Below are 22,970 nucleotides of genomic sequence, written 5' to 3' on the forward strand. Positions count from 1 at the left end.
CTCCCTGGAGCCCTTGGTTCATTCTCGCTGGGTCTCCCTCGGTCCCTCCACCTGCTTAGGCCCCTGCATCTCGGGAGCTTTCTGAGGCTCGTGACCCGGGGCACGGTCGTCCCGGAAGTTCAGCCTTTCCCTCCGTACAACGGAGCCATCGGACGGGACACCTCATACATCCCAGACCCCATTCTCAGGAGCCCCAGGGACAGGGCCCGCTCTGGAGGCAGGAGTCGGACAGGCGGGGCTGGAGCTTTGCCACCGCCAGCCTCCCCGGTAACCTCAGGCCAGCGGCTGCTCCGTCTGGACACCCGACATGTGGCCCCCAGTTCTGGACCCGGGAAGAAGGCCTCCCTGCTCGCTGCTCCTGGGCCGCCGCCGCCGGCAGCAGCCAACAGGCAGCTGGGCCGGCCTGGCCGGGCTCCAGAGGCGCAGAGCGGGTTAAAGTGTGCGCCAGGCCGGCCGGCGCGGGCGGGGGAGCGGCCTGGTGGGAAGTGTGAGTGTTCCTCCCCGTCTGCCTGACAGCTATAAAGGCGGCCGCCGGCGCAGAGCCGCCACTGGGCTGCGCCCCTCCCGGGAACCCCCTCTCTTGGATGCTCTTTGAAGTGGGAGAGGGAGGCGGCGCGGGGGAGGAGGGGAAGGGGAGAGGGAGGCCGGGCCGCAGCCTCTGCACTCACGCCGCCCCCGCACGCACAGCGCACCTGGCGCCATCTGCCCTCCGCAGCGCTCGCCCCTTTCTCTGGGAGGACAACCTGCTGACCCGAAGCCAGGTAGGCCACCTCGTCCCCGTCCCCCTCACGTTGCAGCGTCCACCAGGCCAGCCCACTGCTCAGAGTGGGGCTGGGGGTAGGAGCACCCCGCGCCCTCTGGAGCCGTTACATAACGTGGGGAGGCTCGTGGGGAGGGGTCGGGCCGCAGAGCACGGGGCAGGGTGGCCTCTCAGCAACTAGCCTTGTGCGCCCGGAGCTCTGTGTGCACGGCAGACCTCTCTGCTGCCGCCAGCCGCTGCTTTTGGACCCCAGGGAGGGATGGATCCCCGTGAGCGAGGCCTGGCCAGAAGCCAGTGGTGTCTGGAAGCCTTAATGAAAAGCAAGTGTGAGGCCGGCTGGCACCTGTCTTCAGCCGGCAGGCAGAGGCTGGGGCACCCGTTAGCCAATGGCACAGTGGAGGGGGCTCCTGTGGGTGTGAGGCTGGGAGTGCAGATGGAGGTCTGCAGGGGAGGGAGGTGGGGGGCAGGCAGCGGGGGCAGGGGAGGTCAAGGAGTCAGCCTCCCCACTCCAGGGTGCTTCGTCCGGGCTGCAGTGGTGTCCTTGGAGTAGCCCCTGAAAATCTGCAGGTGCTGGGCCTGCAAGGAAGCTCTTCAAGTTGGATGGAGGCTGCTGAGGAGGGAGGGGCAGAGCCGGAGTTGGCCTCTGGGCTGGCAGGGGTGAGGGGTGACCTCCATGCCTTCTTCCCCTGGAATTGGCCAGGCATGGGAGTCGAGCTCCTGAGGTTGCTAGTGTGCTACCTTTCTGTGTGGCTTTGAGCAGGTTGGCTCCCCTCTCTGGGCTCCAGGTTATGAGTGCAGGCTGCGTGGTTTCTGAAATCCCTTCTCTAACTTGCTGGCAAGTGACACTCAGCACCTGAGCAAGGCCTGGACAGAGGTCATGGCGGGTCTCTGTTCTTCCCTTCCACAGGGCAGGGTCGGCGCTGAGGCGGGGGTGGGGAAGGCTGAGGGCCCAGAGGCTGGACAGTCCCTTCCAATGGGCTTGCTCTGACCTCTGGCAGGTGTTTTGAGCCAAGGGTGCTGTCTGTTGGGAGGAAGTCAGCCATGTGGCCCTGGACTGCTGACATGCTGGCACAAACTGCGCCTCCTCCTGCCCTGCCCCTTCCCCAATTCCATCTTCTCTCCGGGGATTGGGAGGCGGCATAGGTACCTGGGTTCTGCCTCACCTGAGTGCTGGCTGTTGCTGGATGCTGACTGTGGAGCTGCTCGTCTAGGGCGAGGCTGCACGTTCCCCTGGGACCTGGCCAAGCCCATCCCCATGCACTGACCCTCAGCAGCCAGTGGCAGAGGCCATTCTCCTACGAGGCCAGCAAGAGCTGAGCCAGTCAAAATCCCAAGGTGCTCCTGCCAAGGAGCTGGACTGAGCCCAGGCCCATCCCTTCGAACCACAGCCTTTCCCCGCACCTGGGTCCCCAGCCCCCTCAGCCGAGGCTGGCTGTCTACAGCCCTTCTCTAGGGGGCTCGAGGACTTGGAGGCAAAGCATGGCATGCTTCCCTGCATGCCCTTGGATCAAGGGTGGCACAGGCTTAGCACGCACACCACCGCTGGGTGTCTTGCCTGCAGCAGGCATTACTAATCATTCACCAAGCTCCTTCTTGCTAAACCTAGACTGGGGCGGGGGGTTCATCCTTCCCAACAGGGTCTGCCAGGCAACCACGACCAACTAGTCCCAGATAACCTTGAGGCCTGGGCACTGGCTGGGCCCCGAGGGCTCTTCCCAAAGCGTACCCTGGTCATCTGGAAGAGGAGCGGAGCTGGCCTGGTGGTGACAGTGGCCTTGCTTCCTAGGATGGATGGCAGATGGCAATGTTCCTGCTGGGCCTGGTTCCTGCTGGCTCTGGCAGTTGTGGCTGGGGACACAGTGTCAACCGGGTCCACGGTGAGTGGGGTGTTGTGGTCTGAGGGCCCATGCCAGTCCCCTACCCAGGTGCTGTGATCACTCTCAGATGGACTGGCTTGGAGGGAGCCGTGTGGGCACGTGCCCCAGGTCCCAGAACCCATCTTGGCTCCTAGAAACTTCTTCCCAGAGCCACAGTCAGATCAGCCTCTGAACTGGGGCCCTGGCTACTGTGGAGCCCCTGGCGACTTGGCAGGAGAGGGCTGAGGGGGCTGAGTGCTTCCCTTCCAAGTGAAGGCCCCAGCATGGCCAGGGTAGGCTGTGTCCTGCAGAACGCAGGTGGGCCCTGAGCCGCTCCAGGGAAAGTGAAGACAGTTAGATGCCGCCCCAGGAGCTTGCCAAGCCCCCAGGCCATCCTGGACCTTAAGGTCAAGGAGGACCCGTGGCCCACGGTTCCTTGGGAGTTCCCCCCAACACCACCCAGGAGATCTGAATCCAAGCTGCCGAGTAACCCTGCAAGGGGGCCCAGCCAGGGGGCTGTGTCTTTTGGTCCCACTGACGGTGATACCCTCGGGCATGGGGTGGGGGCAGGCTGGTCCTGCTGGGCACTCAAGCCCTCTACCATCTGGGGGTCCCTCTCACCCAGGACAACAGCCCAACATCCAATAGCCTGGAGGGGGGCACCGATGCCACGGCCTTCTGGTGGGGGGAGTGGACCAAGTGGACGGCGTGTTCCCGCAGTTGCGGGGGTGGGGTGACATCCCAGGAGCGGCACTGCCTGCAGCAGAGGTGCGAGGTTGGGCACATGGCCCTGAGGGGCTGACATGAGGGCGGGGCGCGGGCAGGAGAGGTGCGAGGTCGGGAATGTGGCCCCGAGGGGCTGGCATGAGTGGGGGGCAGCGGGCAGGAAAGGTGCAAGGTTGGGCATGTGGCCCTGAGGGCCTGGCATGAGGGCAGGGTAGCGGGCAGGAGAGGGCGGTTGGCTCTTCAGCCTAGTAGCTTCTCCCGCTGGGAGGGCTCTCGGGTTGGGGGCAGCACAGGCTGAGTCCCCCCATCAGCCTCTGCTGGACGCGGCTATGGATGGGCCCTGGCACTGGTGCCCTGGGGTCCTTTATGCTTCAGGGCACCAGGGAAGCCCTTTCATGAGAGGGCAGGAGCCATTTCTAGAGGTCTGTCCTGGAGGCGGAGAACCACCCTGCCTTCTCTTCTGAAGACCTGAGTGAGGGTCTTTAGAGAATGCCAGGGAGCCCCAGGAGAAGCAGAGGACTGGCAGGAAAGCCTCCGCTGCCAGATGGACCTGGCTCCTATCTGGCCTGTGCTACTCCCTCACTGTGTGACCTTGGGCAAGTCACTTAACCTCTCTGAGCATCAGTTTTCTCATCCATGGCATGGAGAGCGTGCTGGTCCCACCTCATGCTTCTGAGAACACACGTGTGTGTGCACCTGGGCACAGGCCTGGCACGCAACCCATGTGGTTGTTTCAGTTCTGTGTACTGAGCCCCTGTGCTATGTGCTGCTGATGTAGAAGTGAATCAAATCTCTGTGTGTGTACGGGGTGGGAGTTGAGTAGGGAGGAAGGAGCCCTCTGGGTCATGGGAATCAGGGGAGATTCTGGACCCCAGTGGCCGTGGGGCCAGCCCAGGCGACATTCCTGAAACTCCTCTGCAGCCCTCACTCCGAGCCTGCATCTTTCTGCCAGGAGGAAGTCCGTCCCGGGCCCCGGGAACAGGACCTGCACGGGCACATCCAAGCGGTACCAGCTCTGCAGAGTGCAGGTGAGGCCGGGCCCGGGCAGGGGCACCATGGCCTGCTCTCCCTGTCATCATGCAGTTTTCAGGGGGTTTTCCAGGTGGCTCCTGGGCATTCTGGGCATTCTGTTCTGGGCCTGCTCTTCAAGGAGAGCCCAAGAGCAGCGTTGAAGAGAAGGCTGCGGGGGGCCCTGGGCTAGGACGGAGCCATCCACTGTCCAGACCACTGTCCCTGTGCCCACATGTGCTCAGCAATGCCGGGACGGGCGGCCTCACTCTGCTTCTGGAACTTCAAGTGCAGCCTCAAGGTTTGGGGTCTCTGGTCGCAGCTCCACTTTACTCACAACATTCGTGCACCTGGTGCTCACAGAGACCCAGCAGTTGCCAGGCTTCCCCGTCCCATGAAACAGTACCCCCCACCCCATAAAACAGTTCCCTGGGCTGCCCTCGGAGCCCTTCTGCTCCAGCCCCCATCGGCTTCCTTGGGTAGCTGAGGCTGGAGAGGAGGTTCTGACTCTGGCCAGGCAGCTGTCAGTGGGGCTCTGGGCAGTTGGAACCTGAACACCTTTCCAAGGACCTCCGGGTGTGAGGCTGGGGCACGCCGAGCTGGGATCTGGGCCTCCCAGGCTGGCTCGTGTGGCTTGCCTGGGCAGGGAAGGCAGAGCGGCTGGGGGTCTCTGTGTCTGTGTGTCTCAGGGGGCATGTGCGCACGTGCAGGGAGTGAGGGGCTGGAGGGAGGCAGGCGGCCACAGCTTCTGTGTTGGTGTCACCTGGTCAGCTGCCCTCCTAGGGCAGTGCAGCCAGGGTTGGGGGAGGGACATTTATGAACTCCAGCATAAGAGGGACCCAGGTTTGAGCTCTGGCCCCGGTACGACTAAGCTGGGTACGCTCCAAGGACGAGTCTCTTGTCTGCACGCTGGGTTCTTCTTTATGGGGTCAGGACCACGATCTTCCTGATTCATGCGGTGTGCATGGCCACGGACCGTGTGCCAGGCCCTGTTCCGGCACTGTAGGCACACAGTCAGGGCCTGCTGAGGACGGGGCGAGGGGAGCACCCTTGCCAGCCGTAGTAGGGTAGTAGGGTCATGTCCCCTCCACCGCAAGGCTGGGAGAAGGCGTGGTGGGGAATGGGAGGGTTGTGTCTAGAGTAGGCGGAGGGCTGGCGTGGGGGACGGAGCTGCCCTTCCCTGTGTCCTTGCTCCCTCCCGAGAGTGCGTGGGAGCGCGCAGGAGCCCGAGAGGCCACCCCATGGGCCGTGGCCCCCGCATGGCTGTCCCGGCTGCAGCCACTTCCTGCTTAGCCCGGACAAAAATGCCTTTGTCGGGCCGAGTTCCTCCCGGAGCCTCCCTGTCCCTTCGCTTCCCAGGAGTGTCCGCCGGACGGGAGGAGCTTCCGCGAGGAGCAGTGCGTCTCCTTCAACTCCCACGTGTACAACGGGCGGACGCACCAGTGGAAGCCTCTGTACCCAGGTACCTGCAGCCCTGGGGACCCACCTTGCAGGGAGCTGACCGAGCTTTGGGGGTAGCCCTTCCGGCACATGGGACCAAACTCGACGGGTGGGCAGGTGGGGAAATGGAGGTGGTCAGACGAAGAACCAGTAATGAACCTGGGTCTCCTGAGCCCTGGCCCAGGGGTCTGTCCCCTCCCCCATGACCCATGACATCAACGCAGGACAGATTACAGGGCTGGGTTCCCTGCAGGCCTGACCTCTGAGGGCAATGGTGACTCTCTCATTTACTGGCTCCTGGGCACGGACAGGAACCAGCCTAGACGACCCCAAATGGAGCCTGCCCACATGGTCCCATGGAAAGCAAGTAGTTCAGGCAACGGCGTAAATGCTTCATCCTTCTCATGCTCACCCGCAAGGGCCAGGGCTGGGGTGCCCAGGGCCAGCAGCTCAGGGGTGTCGAGTTGGCTCAGACCTCCTGCAGAGGGGGAACCCCAGTATGGGTCTCAGGCGCTGCTCCCCACTCACAAGGAGGTAGAAGCCGGAACTCACGGGGCGTGGGCTGAGCCAGACGACCCATCAATTTCTGCCACTGAGACCTGGACAGGTCCCTTCTATTCTCTAGGCCTGAGTTTCCCCATCTATGCAATGGGAGCTGTCTCAGAGGGAGGGAAAGGGAAGTCCCCTGAATCCGGCATTTCCTGCCCCGCTGAGGCCTTCTGTCTTTGTCTCCCTCCACCAGATGACTATGTCCACATCTCCAGCAAACCGTGCGACCTGCACTGCACCACCGTGGACGGCCAGCGGCAGCTTATGGTTCCCGCCCGCGACGGCACATCCTGCAAGCTCACTGACCTGCGAGGGGTTTGCGTGTCTGGAAAATGTGAGGTTGTTAAACGTTGTAGCAAAAGTACCGCCGGTCTCACTGTGCTGACTGCCCGCCCGCCTGTGGGAGGCAGTGGCGGCCCCGGGGCCCGGCCACAGCGCCCTCCCAGCAGCCCTCTCCCTCTCTCTTCCTGCAGCCCATCGGCTGTGATGGGGTGCTTTTCTCCACCCACACACTGGACAAATGTGGCGTCTGCCAGGGGGACGGTAGCAGCTGCACCCACGTGACGGGCAACTATCGCAAGGGGAATGCCCACCTTGGTAAGGCCACAGCGCGCCCTGGAGTCCAAGCACAGCAGAGTCTGGGAATCAGGGGTCTTGAGTGTGCTCCGGTCTGCAGCCTCCTGGGTACCACTGGGCAAGTTCTTCCCCTCTAGGGGCACCTGATTCAGCATCCCAGCCCAGGCGAGCTGGTCCGGTGATTGTAGGCCTCCCTTGGCTTGCAAGAATGGGCAACCCTTTGTTGAGGACCTACTGGGTACCAGTGGACACTTGGCTTGGGGGTCACATTTGCCCTTTGAGGCAGCCTGCAGGGAGGGGTTAACACCGCACTTTTTTTTTTTTTTTGAGACAGAGTCTTGCTCTGTTGCCCAGGCTGGAGTGCAGTGGCTCGATCTGGGCTCACTGCAACCTCTGCCTCCCAGGTTCGAGTGATTCTCGTTCCTCATCCTCCCGAGTAGCTGGGACTGCAGGCATGTGCCACCATGCCTGGCTAATTTTTCTATTTTTAGTGGAGACGAGGTTTCACTATGTTGGCCAGTCTGGTTTCGCACTCCTGACCTCAAGCGATCCACCCGCCTCCGTCTCTCAAAGTGTTGGGGTTATAGGCATGAGCCACTATACCCGGCTAACGCCACACTTTAAAAAGGGAGAAACTAAGGCCCGAGACCCATTCTCTCCACGGATATGAGATTTGACTCTGGCACGCTGGATTCTGGGGCCTGAGTTTCAGAGGCTCCCTGTCAGCTCCAGGCTGACCCAGCCCAGGAGCCCTCCCTCCCTTGGGCAGCACCTGTCCCCTTCCTGAGCTGTGGGCATTTGGCCTGATGTTTGTGTCCTGCTCTGTCCCAGCCCTCATCGGGGGTGGGCGTCTGTGCATGGGATGGCACTTTCTACTTTTGGAGGGATGTCACTTGCAATGCTTGGCATTAGATTGAACACACTTTTGGTTCTGAAGAAATGCTTGAGGAATGGAACTGGGTTATTGCAACCTCCAGACCAGGGAAGGCAGGGCAGCTTCAGACCCACTTAGCAGATGGGGAAACCAAGGCCCAGAGTGGGAATAATCTATCAAGGTCCCAATGAGGCCAGTTGAGTCTGGACTAGAACCAGGCCTGTTATGGCCACAGAGGACCCAACCGTGTCTTGAAGGTCGAGGGAGTGACCTCCGCCTGCCACTGAGGGCTAACTGTGGCGTGAGTGTCGGCTCCAGGAGGTGCCAGTGAGAGGGCACTGGAGAGGGTGGGGCTTGGACATGGGACCTAGGGATGGGCATGCCGAACTGACAAGGGACAGAGTTGGGGCAGAGCCGCCAGGCAGGGGTGTGAATAATGCTGGCTGGATGTCCAGCAGGGGGAGGTGGGCAGAGGCCGTTTCTTTGGAGGCCTCGCTATAGGAGGCGCTAAGGTGTCTAATTTTCCTCCCGTCCTCCCACAAACCTGCTCACACGGCCTCCTGCTGGACCCAGGGCATGCAGAGGGAGAGTGGGCATTGGGGCAGCATGTGTCTTGTAGGGCACCTAGTGTGTGCCAGGCACTGTGCACACAGTGAGGCCTGAGAGATAGGGCTCATGTCCTCTTGGAACTCAGTCTGGGGCCCAGGGGCTGACGTGCAAACAATACCCCTCATTCTTCTGCATACTCACAAGGTAACTCATTCACGCCTGGCAACAGCTCTACAAGGCTGGCTATTACTGTTGCTGAAATATACAGAAACAGGCAAAGAGAGGCTAAATAACTCATCCAAGGTCACACAGCCACAAGAGGCAGAACCGGGCCTGAACCTAGGCAGCCTGCTCCTGGCCTGTGATCCTCCCAGCTGAACCACAGTCCTTCCCCAGACGAGCTGTGCTTGGTAACCACGCTGGGGGCCGTGGGATGGGCTGGGGTATTAAGTGCTCAAGAATCTTGTGAGCTGCTTGCTAATTTGAAAATTAAAGTATAACAGTCTATATTTAAATACATTATATTTAAAACAAAGTCACTATTTTCTAATCCTTTGATGTCTATAACTATTTTTTTTTTTTGAGATGGAGTTTTGTTCTTGTTGCCCAGGCTGGAGTGCAATGATGCGATCTTGGCTTTCTGCAACCTCCACCTTCTGGGTTCCAGCGATTCTCCTGCCTCAGCCTCCCAAGTAACGGGGATTACAGGCTCCCACCACCATGCTGGGCTAAATTTTTTTTTGCATTTTTAGTAGAGACAGTGTTTTACCATGTTGGCCAGGCTGGTCTCGAACTCCTGACCTCAGGTGATCCGCCCACCTCGGCCTCCCAAAGTGTATAACTATTTTATCTGTGTGGCAAAAACACCATATACAGGTGTGCTGCAGCCTCTCTTCCCAATGCCACGCCCAGTGACATCAGGTTGGTAGTGTAAACAAACATAGCTTCAGTCGCTTGCTTCAAGCTTATATCTTGAAACCCAAAGAAGGGGAAAAAAAGTTTTAAAATGCATTTTGAAGTTAAGCTGCCCAGTTACAGTGGCCTGAAATTGGCCACAGCAGGGGTGTTTACACCACGGAAATTGGCCAGTGCTACAAGTCACAGCTCATGACCGTGACTTTGGAGACATGTTTCCCCATGTCTCCAAAGAGCCTACTGTTAAACATTTTCCAGAGCAACGCTGTCCGTGAGGGACAGGTTGGGATCTCCAGGGACCTGTAGGTGTGATGGTGTTGGGGGAGGGATGGCAGGCGGGTGCTGGCCTGCAGGAGACACTCACCCCGGCAGGCAGACGCACGCGGAATCCTTCGCTCCGGGAGGGATCTGGTGAAACAAGCATCAAGCCTCAGGAAACGTTGGACCTGGAGAGCCCCTTCTTTCCTGTCCCAGAGCGTATTAAAATCTCTCCTTCTCCCCAGGCTCCTCCCTCAGCCACCTGCCAGCAACGCCTCTCCTTCTCTGAGCACCTCCCCTCCAGACCCTTAGTTTCTTTCTAGCTGGGAGGACTGCATGGCTGCCTCCGCACGGGCCTGGGGGCCTTGAAGACAGGCTCTGAGCTGGCTGATATTGCCCGATCTGGATCTCAGCCTGGGGCCTGGCGCTTAGGAAGGGCGTAGGCTTAGTTGAAGATTCTATTTGCAGCTCTCCTTGTCCTTTCTCACCCACGTCTTTGAGTATAGCGAGCCTTGAAAGTCAACGTGTTGTTGTGACAAGACAGGATTTTAAAATGGCAGTGACAATGCATGCAGGGAGCTGGGGCTCTATCGGCTGCCCAGGGTCTCCTGGGTGACACGTGGCAGAGCTGGACTGAACTCCCAGTGTGCTCCATGTCCCTGTGGCCCTCACTGTCCCTCGGGAGGGGCTGGGGCAAGCACGGATGAGCCCTCCTATGGCCTTGGTAGGAAGGGATGAGCCTGGGCAGGTGCCCAGCTTGGTGGGTCAGCCTCTGCAATAGGATGGGGCTGAGCTGAGCTACACAAGTGGGTGTGGGGAGTGGGCCAGCCCTTAGACAGCCACCGCTCACCCTCCAATAGCTGTGGAGTGGGCGAGTGCCATCCAAGGCTGCCTTTCCAATCAAGAGGGGCTCACTGTCATCCATTTGCCTCCAGGTTACTCTCTGGTGACCCACATCCCGGCTGGTGCCCGAGACATCCAGATTGTAGAGAGGAAGAAGTCCGCTGACGTGCTAGGTCGGTACACAGTGTTTGGCAGCTGCCTCACTGAGCTTTTGGTTGTGGGGTGTTGTGCATGGTGGAGAAGGGGCACTTGACCCTGGACCCCTTCCTCCAGGACAGGGATGGACCAGTGCTGTGGGCATGGCTGCAGGAGCCAGAACTTGAGCCAGCTGTGTGGGTGTGGCTGGGGTGCTCATAGGGGACCAGCTTTACCCCTGCGCGTGGAAGGACCTTGAACTCAGAGCTGCTGGACAATGGGAAGGTGGTGATGTTGGGTGGTGAGCTCCCTGTCACTCAAGAGCCTGGCACAGGCAGAAGCCGGGGGCTGCTGCAGATGAGATCCCTGTGGGGTTCGAGGAGTGAGTCTCAGGAGGTGACAAGGTCAAGGTAGCACTGAGAGGAAGTCGGTGCAGAGGTAGGATTCTGACTCGGGTCTGGGGGCCTCATGCTGATGTTCTTGCCGTTAGTCAGTCTCCACTGGGAGGCTGGGCTGTGGGAGGGGAGTTCTCTAACCTGAGGATTCTGGAGTTGTTTCCATGATGGACAGGTTGGTGAGGCCCCATCTTGGTGGCAGATTTTGAGTGTAGTGAGCCTTGGTGGCAAATTTTGGAAGAGCCCTCTGGGAAGCTGGAGTGTTGGCCAAGCAATGTGCCATGTCTGCACCCCTTGGGCCACAGTGGGCAGGTGCTGACACCTGTGAGCTGCTCTGTGCTTGGCCCTGCCTTTCACGGGGCAGGCTGGGGTATGGGGACGCTGTTGTTGGACGCAGGTGCAGCCCCAAAACTGACACTACCCGGGCTTAGTCCCCCCACTGCCTCCCACTCCTCCTGAGAGCCAGAACTGGTGGGGTGAAGCCCATCTCCTAAGGGGGTGCTGGAAGAGGAGGCTTTGCTGAAGGTCTTCAGGCTGGGACCCACCTTGGGTTCTCCTGTCCCCTCTCCAGAGCCTAAGGGCCAGCCCTCCGTATGTGCCCTGGGGTCTGAGTGCCCCCGCCCCAGCAGGTCTGTGCTGCAGATGCTGGCTCCACCGCCCAGCGCCCTGGGGGCTGCTCCCTGGCCCGAGCGGGGAGCCGGGCCTCTCGCCAGGCCAGTTGCTTTGTCGCTTGCTTACTGGGAGAGTGGAGAGGTCAGGAAACTCCACGTTCTCTGAGCTGGCTGCAAAGCTCTCGCTCTTGAAACAGATGCATAGAAATACCAAGGGTGGCCTCGGAGCACTGGGAAAGCCACGGGAAGGAAGGTCATTACTGTCAGGAAACAGGTTTTGGACGGGAGCCTCAGATTTAACCCTGCACATATACCTGGAAACGGGGCCGAGACAACCAGGCCCCGGCGCTCTCCCCCTCGCAGAACTTGGACTCTAATTTGCGTTATCTTCTGACTTTTCTACGTTAAGGGGGTTTTTCAAGCAGACGTGTCCTGCTTGTTGTGTCTGTCTGATAATAAATTAATTGCCCCGGCTCCTCTGTTCATACTGCATCAGGAATTTGGAAGCCGAACTCTTCTTCTCCCGCTGGCCAGTTCCTGGAACTGGCTTTAAGGACACCCTTTGGAAGACAGAGTGTCCCGAGCGCCGAGTCGGCCTCCTCCCTGCGCCCCAGCCCTGGAGGCCCCCTACCTCTTCTCACTCTCCGTGGCCCCAGGGAGGATCAGTTCCCCCTGAGACCCCACCAGCTCTGGGCGGTTGTTCCAGTCTGCAGGGGTGGTGGGGAGTTGGGGCTGCAGGGCTTCGTGGGCCATTTGTTTCCATCCTAAGCTTCCATCAGGCTGGAGTCAGGCGCTGGGAGTGCCCACCCCCCCGGCCCCAGGAAGAGGGCGACTGAGATTGCACCAGGCCGTCCTGACCTGATCGAGCACCTCGGCCAGGCCTGGGTGCACGGGTTGACTGGGTGAAGACGGGTCAGCATGGCCCTGCCTGCAAGGGTAGCAGGAAGTCTCTGCTTCCATGGAGAGGTTGGAGCTGGCCAGCTCAGCGCGATCTCCAGGAAGGGCCTGGTGGTCAGCACCCCCATGCCAGCCAGGCCAGGGCTGCAGCGTCACTCTGTGTGGATGACGGGAGGGGCACCCAGGACCCCTGCTGCCTCGTGTGTGCCTTCCACAGGCCACAGACTCTCCTGCCCCTGACCGGGTCCCTTGGTGGTGGTGCGACCTCATTACCTTGCAGCCCCTCAGCTTCTTCACAGGCAGCCGCAAGAACAGGACCAAATGGGTCCCCAGCCAGCCGTGTTCTATGTCTAGACAAGTCCTTCATTGCTGATTTTAGGCTGAGAGGAACGTGCGTTTGTGCCTCCTCCACATTCACTGGCCAGACTCCCCGTGATGGGAGTTTCCTGTCTCGAGGGCGTTTGAGCCAGGGTTCTGGAGGACAGGGCTGGTGGTGGTTCCCTGAGCTGGTGACACTGGCTCCTCCTCCAGCCAGTTTGGCCTTTTGTGACCGGTGGCTTTGCCCTTCCAGCTCTTGCAGACGAAGCTGGCTACTACTTCTTCAACGGCAACTACAAGGTGGACAGCCCCAAGAACTTCAACATCGCAGGCACGGTGGTCAAGTACCGGCGGCCCATGGATGTCTATGAGACTGGAATCGAGTACATTGTGGCACAGGGGCCCACCAACCAGGGCCTGAATGTCATGGTACGTGTGCCACAGGCCTTGGGGGCCCCAGGGGCCCCGGGCACTGCTTCCCCAGAATCCGGCCACAGGCGGGGTCTTCCAGCCCGTGACACCCCCAGGGCCACTGTGCGTGTGCACCCGGCACCCTCACCACTCTATGTGGGTTGGGGCTTCACGTTCAATCACTGTTACTCATTCACTTGTTCTTTCATTAACTCCCTCCCCCATTCATTCACTCGGATTTTGGTTCATTCATAGTCTCCCATTCACTCATCAGTTCATTAATTCATTTACCCATTCACTTCTCACTCAACCACCCACTCTCTCACCCACTTCTTGAAATCATTCCTCCATCCATTCACTGTGGCTAGCTTCCCTGGTGGACCAGCGGGAGTTCCGTGCTGGCCCATTTCCTGCCCTTTGGGAAGTCCACAGGGAGCTCGGGGCATTAAGGTCAAGGCTAGACCCCTCCCTACCCCACGGTGGAGGGATTTATGCCCCTACCTAGCTTCATGCTCCACCACCCTGGGGCACTATGGTGCTGGGTCCTTAGTGCCAGGGCCCAAGGTAGTTCCCGTGGCCCCTGCCCCTCCCCTAACATGGCCTCCCCAGGACACTCAGGGATTCTGGGGTGGGGCTCAGGGCCCGAGCAGTGGGCAGGAGAGAGCGTGGGCCTGTTATGTCCAGCTCGCCATGAGTTCTCCTATGGCTAGCATCTGGAAATGGAGCCCCTGGTGGCTTGGTGCCTCAGCACCGAAAATATGTAAGGGACTTGTCATGTCACCGAAGTCAGCTGACATCAAGACGGGAAGTTGTGGTGCCTGTCAAGGCCTCCTGGCTTTCCTGGAGGCCGAGGGAATACAGCAGGGATGGAGCCACCCCCCGACCTGGGCTGTTTTGGTTTCCAGATCTCGCTGTAGTGGGTTTCATTGCCTCACGTTGCAGGTCACGAAATGTGGGCACAGAGTGGGTGACTTGCAGTCATGGAATTGTGAGTGGCACGACTGGGCTTTGAACCCAGGCCTGCCTGGTGCCAGAGCCTGTTCTTTGTTTAGCTGCTGTGCTGGAGGGTTCTCTAACTGGGGGTGCTTGTCCATCTCCCAACACTGCTTTTTGGCTGAAGAGCTTTCCTGGTGACCCCAGAATCAAATGGGGGTCACGCATCTCTGTGTCTGTGCTTACCTGGCCCAGCCTGGAGCTGTGTCTGGAGGTGGACTGACCACCTGGCTTCGCCTCCTGGCTGCAGAGGCTGTTTTGTAGGTCAGGGTCCCCAGAAAATAGACTCTGAGGTAGGGGTTCGCGTGCAAGAGGACTTGGGGGGCAGTGTCTGGAGCGGTCTCGGGAAGACTGATATGGGCAGGAGGGCACGGGACTAGACAGAGGGGACAGCTGAGCTGTGATGCAGTTTCAACGGGCTTCGGCCAGTCCCCCGGGGGTCACATTATCTCAAGTTGGGGCAGGAGGGCATCGCGTACTGCCAGGTGTAGTTGCCCCTTGTTGGGGGCATGACCTGGGGAGAGACAGCTCCCTCTGGCTGAGGGAAATTCCTGGGGCGAGGCACAGCTGTGAACTGTTGCGCGCCCACCCCCGGCAGTTCACTGAAGGGTGGGGTCTGTGGTCCCCCCCGCCCCCGGCACGGCTTGGACCCATGCGCTTTGCACGAGTCTGCCTTGGCAGGGAACAGCCCCTCTAGAATTGCGTTGGTTTCTTTCTCGGGGAGCCTTACAGGAGGAAGTTTAGTGGGGTGAATTGCAGCTGGTGTAGGGGCTGCAACTGACACAGTTTCCTTCTTCTGCGACACGCTCTATTTCCCCTTAGCCTGGGCTAGCACCTCAGCGGGGCCAGGTGCTACCTGGTGAGGTGACCCTGGTCTCCATGACCTTCTCAACCTGAGCCTGCTGTCTTTGTCCAGTTATCATCACAAGGGGCAGGGGGATACCAAGAGATGCCCAGGGCATCAGCAGGTGCCACATAGATTCTTTGGTCCCAGGGTCAAACAACGCCTTTCCCACTCTTTTTTTTTTTTTTTAAGTAGAGGGAGGGTCTTGCTATGTTGTCCAGGCTGGTCTCGAACTCTGGGCCTCAGGTGACCCTCCTGCCTCCGCCTCTCAAAGTGCTTGGATTATAGGCATGAGCCACCTCCCCCTGGCCTCTCTGCTCTTGATGAGCAAGGTGGATCACCCAGCCAGGACGGCTACTCGTTTCCATGCTTCTGGTCTCTTGGCACAAAACGCCCAAACAGACCATGTGTGGCCGCAGCCTAAAGCGTAATGAAACTGTTGCTGCAGCTTTGGATGGAAACGTTCCCCCTGCGCAAACCAAGGTTTCCAGACCACAGACCCCAGAGCTGCAGGGATGGGGAACACGCAGTCCCCAAGTGGTGGCTGGGAATGATTGCTACTGCTACTGCCCCTCCTGCATCCCAGACCCATGTCTTCTACGTACTGGGCACACAGCACCAGGACTAGGCACAGGGCCAGAGGGTACGAGACAGCTGTGTCAGCAAGGGACCCAAGCTCCCCCATCCAAGACTCTTGGACCCACATCCCCTTTCCAGCTCACAGCTATGGCTGTGGGGGTCGCGGGGGGGCCCTTATGATGAAGGGAGAGCAGAGAAAAATGGCCAAACTTGATTTCGAGATGGGTCGGCTTGCCCTGAGGGTGCAAGCTGGAAGTAGGATCTACTTCACTAAAGCCCCATCCAGGGCTGGCCTGGAAAAACGGCAGTGAAGGAAAATCCTTTGATTTATGTGGGTGGTGCCTCATGGGGGATGCCCCATCCTCATGGGTGTGCTGCCTCTCAGCTGGCATCGTGGCTCCCCCCTCCATTGCTCCATCAGGCTGGCGTTTCTGGGTGTTGCAGGATACGGCAGGCCCAGTGGATCTCACAGTCATGTGCCCATTGTGGCACGTCTTCTGCTATAAAGCGGGTCCCTTTGTCTAATGCCACGTTCTCGGTACCCTGTCCCGGTCAATCAAATACTCTGTGAGCCTTTGGGCGTTGGGGCTGGCTGAGGTTCTGTGGGCAGAAAAGGCAACTTTTATTTAGGACCAGATTCGGCACTTCCCCTTCCAGGATGGAAGGGGTCTGATGTGATCAGCTTGTCACCCAGTAGCTGAGTGGCCTTTAGAGGTGGTGCTCTTTAGAGGCTTAGCGTTGAGGCCAGAGACTGGACGTTCAGGAGTGGAAGGAGCTATGGTGGCTGTGGTGAGTGAGAAGTCGTGTGCTGGGGCCACACGTAGCTTCTATCCCTTCCTCCACGCTGATTCATTCACTCGTTGTGCCTGCAGTGGGGTGACTGATGCCAGCGACTAGCCTGTGTCCAGTGGCAAGGCCATTCTGTCTTCTACTGGGGTGTTTAGTGCCTCTCACATGGTGATGCTTCCTGGTACAAATGAACAAATGAAAGGAAGACCTCCATCCTTTATGCTTACTCCCTAGATCCAGCCACAGTTACCTCCTCCAGACCTCCTGGTCCCCAAACTTCTGATCTTTCCCACCCAGGCTCCTGACCAGCCAGCCAAGCCACTTGCCACCACCTGTGATTCAGTTCATGTTCTCATCTCGGGCTGCTCTGCCTCCCATCACACCAATGCTCACATCACATGCACTGCCTGAAGCCCATGGGGAAGATTTTCCTTCACTGCCATTTTTCCAGGCCAGCCCTAGATGGGGCTTTAGTGAAGTAGATCCCACTTTCAGCTTGCACCCTCAGGGCAAGCCGACCCATCTCTGAATCAAGTTTGGCCATTTTTCTCTGCTCTCCCTTCATCATAAGGGCCCCCCCCCCCCGACCCCCACAGCCATAGCTGTGAGCTGGAAAGGGGATGTGGGTCCAAGAGTCTTGGATGGGGGAGTTTGGGTCCCTTGCTGACACAGCCTCCTCGTACCCTCTGGGCCTGAGTGTGCCTAGTCCTGGTGTAACGCTTCCACCTTACGATGGATTGCTGCTGGCGGAGCTGATAGAACTCATGTTGGAGGCAGCTCTGGCTGCGTGGGTCGCCTGATGTCCCATAGCCCAAGTGTTCCATCTCTAGTAGGGCCTCGCAGCGTGCCAGAAGTTTTTTGCAAGTGATGTATATTTATTTGCTGCAGATGGCCTTGCTCCAGAACTATAGGGTTCTATGTTATGCTTTCCCTACAGGCTTTCCAGAAATTCCATCTGACATCTTTCCCTACCACAGATATCTCTATTCCTATAGGATCTGCCAGGTCATACGGCCCATGGGGCGGGCTGCTTGCCTCACAGCCTGGACCTGCTGCAGGGCCTCTTCCACTCAGGATCCCACCCAAAGCAGTAGCTTTTTTGTTTATTTATTTATTTTTTTTGAGATTGTGTCTTGCTCTGTCCCCCAGGCTGGAGTGCAGTGGCGCAATCTCAGCTCCCTGCAACCTCTGCCTCCTGGGTTCAAATGATTCTCCTGCCTCAGCCTCCGGAGTAGCTGGGATTGCAGGTGCCCACCACCACACCCAGCTAACTTTTGTATTTTTAGTAGAAACGGGGTTTCACCATGTTGGCCAGGCTGGTCTCAAACTACTGACCTCATGATCTGCCCACCTCGGCCTCCCAAAGTGCTGGGATTACAGGCGTGAGCCACCGCGCCTGGCCAGCAGCAACTTTTAATGTCACCCAGCAGATGAATTGAACAGATATTCTTGGATGTGGAATATGCTGGCTCCAGAATTACTCTTCATGGTGGAGGGTATGAGATGCCATCAATTTCTCTTTCCTCTCAAAGAGATGTCTGGCATGCCCTAGCCCACTGAACCCTGACATTTCCACTCGTGTAAGGGGCTGCTGAATCTTCACAGGGTTGAATCTCTGCTCCTCTGGAAGACAGGTGCTTTACCAAGACCTCTAGCACCAGTGCCTGCTCCTCTGATCTGATAAGTACGGCACCATCAGTGCAGAGGACAAAGGTCAAGTGCTTGGAGTGGTCCAGATGCCTTTACAGTGTATTGTAATTGGGAGCGCGAGCGTAAGTGTAGCCCTGGGTCAAGACTGTAAACATGTATGGTTGTCCACCCCAGGGGAATGAAATAGTTTCTGGTCCACCTTCTTGACAGGGATAGAAAAGAACATATTTTCCAGATCAGTGGCCACCTAGGATCAACCTGAGGCCATGCTGATCTGCTCTAGGAGAGAGACCACAGTGATCACACCCTGGCAGTGGAGGCCACTGCTTGGTGGAGGGTGCAGTACCCATCTGGACTCGGATGGCAGATCCCCGGGGTCTGTCTGGTTATTGTGGGGGCTAAACTATTGAGTTAAATGTGGGATGTGATGGGCTGGCTACATCTGCATCCTTTAGGCCAACCCCTACCTTCTCCATGCTTCTAAGTGCCATCCTAGTAGCCTGGTAGCATTTCTCCCCACGTTCTTACCAATGTGCTAAATTCTTTGTCACGAGAGGATGTGCCCAGCAGTTCCTGAGGGCCGGTCCTGCCGTTCCATTGGTGTCTAGCCCCTTCTCCCAGGACTGCCCTGACTGGGTGAGAATGTGACTTAATCTAAGCTATTGGTCTGGGGGCCGGGAGAGGAGGGCAGGCCAGCTCCTGTGGGAGGCCCGCGTGGCCATGAAGGCAGGAGTCTCTGTGTCATCTTCAGGCAGAGGTAGTGCTGGCTTTAACAGCGAGAAATAGGCAGGCCCATTTTTCAGGCTCTGAAGGCTTGGGACGTTTGAGATTTGAAGTTTTTTCAAGTGTATTGACTCAGATCCCCACACCCTAAGTCTCATGGTCCCCCTCTTCTGGTTGGACTCTGTCCTGGCATAGCAGGCCCAGCAGAGTTGGGAAGAGCACGCTCTCTGCTCCTTGGAGGCGCCTCTGCCTCTCCCGCCTTCCAGTTGCAGGACACGAGGGTGTCTCTCTCTGCTACTGCGCAGACCCTCACCCTCACCTTCCCATGCCATCCTTCCATTCTTGGGGTCCTTTACTTCCACAAACCTTTACAAGTTTTTAACCCCTACCCCTGCCCCAGCCAACTCTCAAACACTTGAGCTATTGCACCAATAGTGCCTTTCCTTTCACTGGCATTCCCTCCCAGTTCCCTAGCGGTGAACCTCTTCACAGCAGCTTCACTGTCTTCCGGGGGTCTCTGCGCTCCAGGCATGCCTAGCTGGGCCCTCGTTGCCTCTGCCAGCCCATGAGCCTCTCCAACATCCTATTTTAGAATCCCAGGCCTGCCTGCTCCTGACACCAGCTGGTTTGGTTGGAATCTCTGGCAAGAGCAACTCCTGGAGAGAGGGGCAGCAGGGGTCTGCGGAGGGAGAAGCCAGGCTGCCGCAGGGTCTTGACAGGGGCCTCAGCCCATCCCACAGGGAACCCTGGAGCTGGGATGAGCCTTCATTGTTGTCTGGAATTGAGGCAGAGCCTGGGTCTTTGTACTCCCACCTGGCCTGGGCAGTGGGGCTCTGGGTTGGAGGGTGGTGGGAGAGGGACCCCGTGATTACTTAGAATTTCTGGCACATGGTGAGAAGAAAACGCAGGCCGGGTTTTGTTGGCTTCATTACTTAAATTCTCCGCATACAGCATGCGGAGACGAGGGCCCAGCTGGGCGTGCCTGGAAGACGGTGACGCCTTGTTGCCTGTACCCAGGGTGGGCCATTACCCAGGGTGGGCAGGAGCACTGCGTTGGGCTGGGCTAGTCAGTGTCATTCCCTGAGGGGACTCAACTGCGAGTCACAGCAGGGAATGCACCCTGCAGCTCTGTGGGAAGGGGATTGGTGGGGAAGGGGCTGGACAGAGTAAGGAGGGGCTGGGGACCCACTTCTCTTTCCCTAGGTGTGGAACCAGAACGGCAAAAGCCCCTCCATCACCTTCGAGTACACGCTGCTGCAGCCGCCGCACGAGAGCCGCCCCCAGTCCGTCTACTACGGTTTCTCCGAGCCCGCCTCCGAGAGCGCTGAGAGCCAGGGCCTGGACGGGGCCGGGCTGATGGGCTTCGTCCCGCACAACGGCTCCCTCTACGGCGAGGCCTCCTCGGAGCGGCTGGGCCTGGACAACCGGCTGTTCGGCCACCCGGGCCTGGACATGGAGCTGGGCCCGAGCCAGGGCCAGGAGACCAACGAGGTGTGCGAGCAGGCCGGCGGCGGGGCCTGCGAGGGGCCCCCCAGGGGCAAGGGCTTCCGAGGTAACCAGGAGGAGGGAGGCATGAGGGTGGGGCCCGGGAGGCAGCCCAGGGAAGGGGGCCTTGAGGAAGGGGTCTCAGGCCCTTTGCAGACCTGCAGAGGAGGTTCCTAAGAGCTGCCAGCTACCTGCAGATGTCCTCTGGGCAGGTACAGGGTTAAGGACTTGGGATAGGTCCTTCTGTCCATGCATTCTTTGAGGTAGATGTGGTTATCCCCATTTGATGGATGGGGAGACTGAGGCTTAGAAAGAGGGAGTGGCTTGGCCAAGTCACACAGTCCACCTTGGAGGAGGTGGGAGTCAAACACGGGATGGTCTGATCTCTCGCTCACCCCATCGCTCACTCAGCGAGCACCTGGTCTTGCCTCAGCTCGGACACCACAGGGAGCAAAAGCTTCGGGGGCCCCAGGCGCCCCTTGGTTGTGACCGTGTCACTCCAACCTCTGCCTTTGTCCTCACAGGCCTCCTCCTCTGTGACGGTGTCTCTGTGGGTCCCCTTCTGATAAGGATATTTCTCAGTCCACGATAATTTCATCTCAAGATTCTTAACTAATTATATCTACAATGACCCTATTTCCAAATAAGATCACACTCTGAGGTTCCAGGGGGGCCATGAATTTTGGGGGGATGCTATTCAATCCACTGCAGAAGTCGATTGAATTCCCATCAGCAAGAGATGATCCAGGCGGGCCTCGTGCCTCGATTTTCCCAAATATGTCCTCTAGTTGGGCAGAAGCCCTCCTTCTGGGAGCTTCTTGGTTCAGCTTGGTGTTTCCGGCCCCCTTGTCCAGGTCCCCTCCCCAGGGCAGCCCTTGTCCCCAGGGCTGGGGTGCACTCACAGTTGAGCCACCTGTCTCCTCTCTAGACCGCAACGTCACAGGGACTCCTCTCGCCGGGGACAAGGATGACGAAGAGGTCGACACCCACTTCGCCTCCCAGGAGTTCTTCTCGGCTAACGCCATCTCTGACCAGCTGCTGGGCACAGGCTCTGACTTGAAGGACTTCACCCTCAATGAAACCGTGAACAGCATCTTTGCACAGGGCGCCCCAAGGAGCTCCCTGGCCGAGAGCTTCTTTGTGGATTATGAGGAGAACGAGGGGGCTGGCCCTTACCTGCTCAACGGGTCCTACCTGGAGCTGAGCAGTGACAGGGTTGCCAACAGCTCCTCCGAGGCCCCGTTCCCCAACGTTAGCACCAGCCTGCCCACCTCGGCCGGGAACAGGACTCACAAGGCCAGGTAGGAGGCACTCTCCTGAGCCCTGTCCAGGGCCCTCAGGGGGCAGGATGGGGCCGAGGCCAGGTAGAAAGTGAGGCCCCGCTGTGGGGGGTCTGGCCAGAAGGGCTGGGGTCCTAGAGGTAGAGGAGAGAGGGCCCCTTCTTCCCGGGGTTCTCCACTCGCTGCCCCGTGGATCTGAGCACAAAGTCAGAGGCCTGGGCTGGAGTGAGTTTCCCCCAAAAGTTATGTCTGTGGATTAGGATCCAGGGCTAAGCCCCTATGTGTGCAGCTGATGGGGGGAAGGGAGGCAGGAAGCTAACAGCTCTGGGCAAGTCTTGTGAGCCAGGGACAGAGCTCAGCATTTTATGTGCATGGAAACATGTCATCGTCACAACCGCCCTTAGTGGTGAGGTTGCTATTTGCTCTTGTGGGCTCAGAGACTGCTAGCGGTGTGTTCGAGGTCACAGAGCCTGAGGACCTGGGACCCTTGAGTTTTAAGTCTGGACAGTCATGGCACACACACCTGTAGGAGGAGGCGGAGCTCCAGGCAGCTCCCCAAGTGCAGAGTGGCTCAGCCCCAAGCCTCAGCAAGGGTTGGAGAGGATCTAGTAAATTCCTCCACGAGGGGCAAGACCTGGAAATCAGGTATGAAGAACAAGGCTGGCATTGCAGCTGGCAAGGGCCGTGAGAGAGTCCACCTGGGGCCAGGCCTCCAGAGCCAAGGCCACAGCTGGGTCTACATGGGCAGCCATGTCTGGGCAGTCACAGCTGGGGTTGTCTGGACAGTCACAGCCGAGGACGCCTGGGCAGTCACAGCTAGACCTGGGGGAGCCTGAGGTTGGGAGCTTCCCTGGGTCAGGGGCCAGCTGTGAGCAGGGTGACCCCAGACCTGCCGTGTCCCTACTGGAGCATAGTCCATGGTGACAAGCTCCCCTGTCCCCAGATAGAGGGTGGCCACCCTTGCAGGTCCCCGCAGTTTTTCCCAGCAACTCACATGTGCCTGGGGGCTATTTTAAACAGGCGGTGAGTGGGGGTTGGAGGCAGGCACGGGCCCACTGGTGTTTGGTTTTATTTTCTGAGGTCCAACCCAAGCCCCTTGACTTTAGATGGAAGCATGAACTGAACCCGGCCTGGGCCGGGAGTGCTGAGTGGGTCTCCTTGGGGCTCAGGGACTGAATTTGATGGGAGATTCAGGGTTCACTCTCGAGGTGATGTGGTTTGGCGCCATCTTCCCACCCATCCAGCCCAGCAACAAAGCCAGCCTCCCTGGTGAGCCAGGAGCCCCCAGGGGATGCCTGTCCCTTTTCTCAAACTGTTTTCTGAGGCCCCTGAGGTGCCTGGGGCTGCGGGGCACAGGGAGGATGTCCTGGGCACTTCTGGCAGGCTCTGGGCGGAACCCTACTTTGCAGATGTGGACAGAGCGGGGCTCGGAGCCTCCTCCGGCTGCCCCTCTTCCCGCAGGGGTGGCACAGGGCTGTCTGCTCACCCTTTACCTTGGCATGCTGA

At 58.9% G+C, this 22,970-nt stretch overlaps 1 protein-coding gene across 9 annotated transcripts in view; it reads left to right on the forward strand.

The window, feature by feature from the left end:
* Positions 1-289: 289 nt before the first annotated feature.
* The window catches only part of ADAMTSL2 (ADAMTS like 2), a 39,425-nt gene continuing 16,744 nt past the window's right edge, over positions 290-22,970 (forward strand). The window contains exons 1-11 of one of the 9 annotated variants that reach the window (XM_032165565.2): positions 301-761; positions 2,398-2,637; positions 3,242-3,384; positions 4,295-4,370; positions 5,710-5,812; positions 6,533-6,678; positions 6,813-6,936; positions 10,447-10,527; positions 12,964-13,139; positions 19,903-20,251; positions 21,113-21,485. In XM_032165565.2, the coding sequence (XP_032021456.1) occupies positions 585-761; positions 2,398-2,637; positions 3,242-3,384; positions 4,295-4,370; positions 5,710-5,812; positions 6,533-6,678; positions 6,813-6,936; positions 10,447-10,527; positions 12,964-13,139; positions 19,903-20,251; positions 21,113-21,485 (1,988 nt within the window). In that variant the 5' untranslated portion in view covers positions 301-584. The other 8 variants (XM_032165567.2, XM_058445624.1, XR_009215298.1 and 5 more) reach the window with 8 other exon arrangements.

The sequence above is a fragment of the Hylobates moloch genome, unplaced genomic scaffold (assembly GCF_009828535.3).
Source record: "Hylobates moloch isolate HMO894 unplaced genomic scaffold, HMol_V3 SCAFFOLD_10, whole genome shotgun sequence".
NCBI lineage: Eukaryota > Metazoa > Chordata > Mammalia > Primates > Hylobatidae > Hylobates > Hylobates moloch.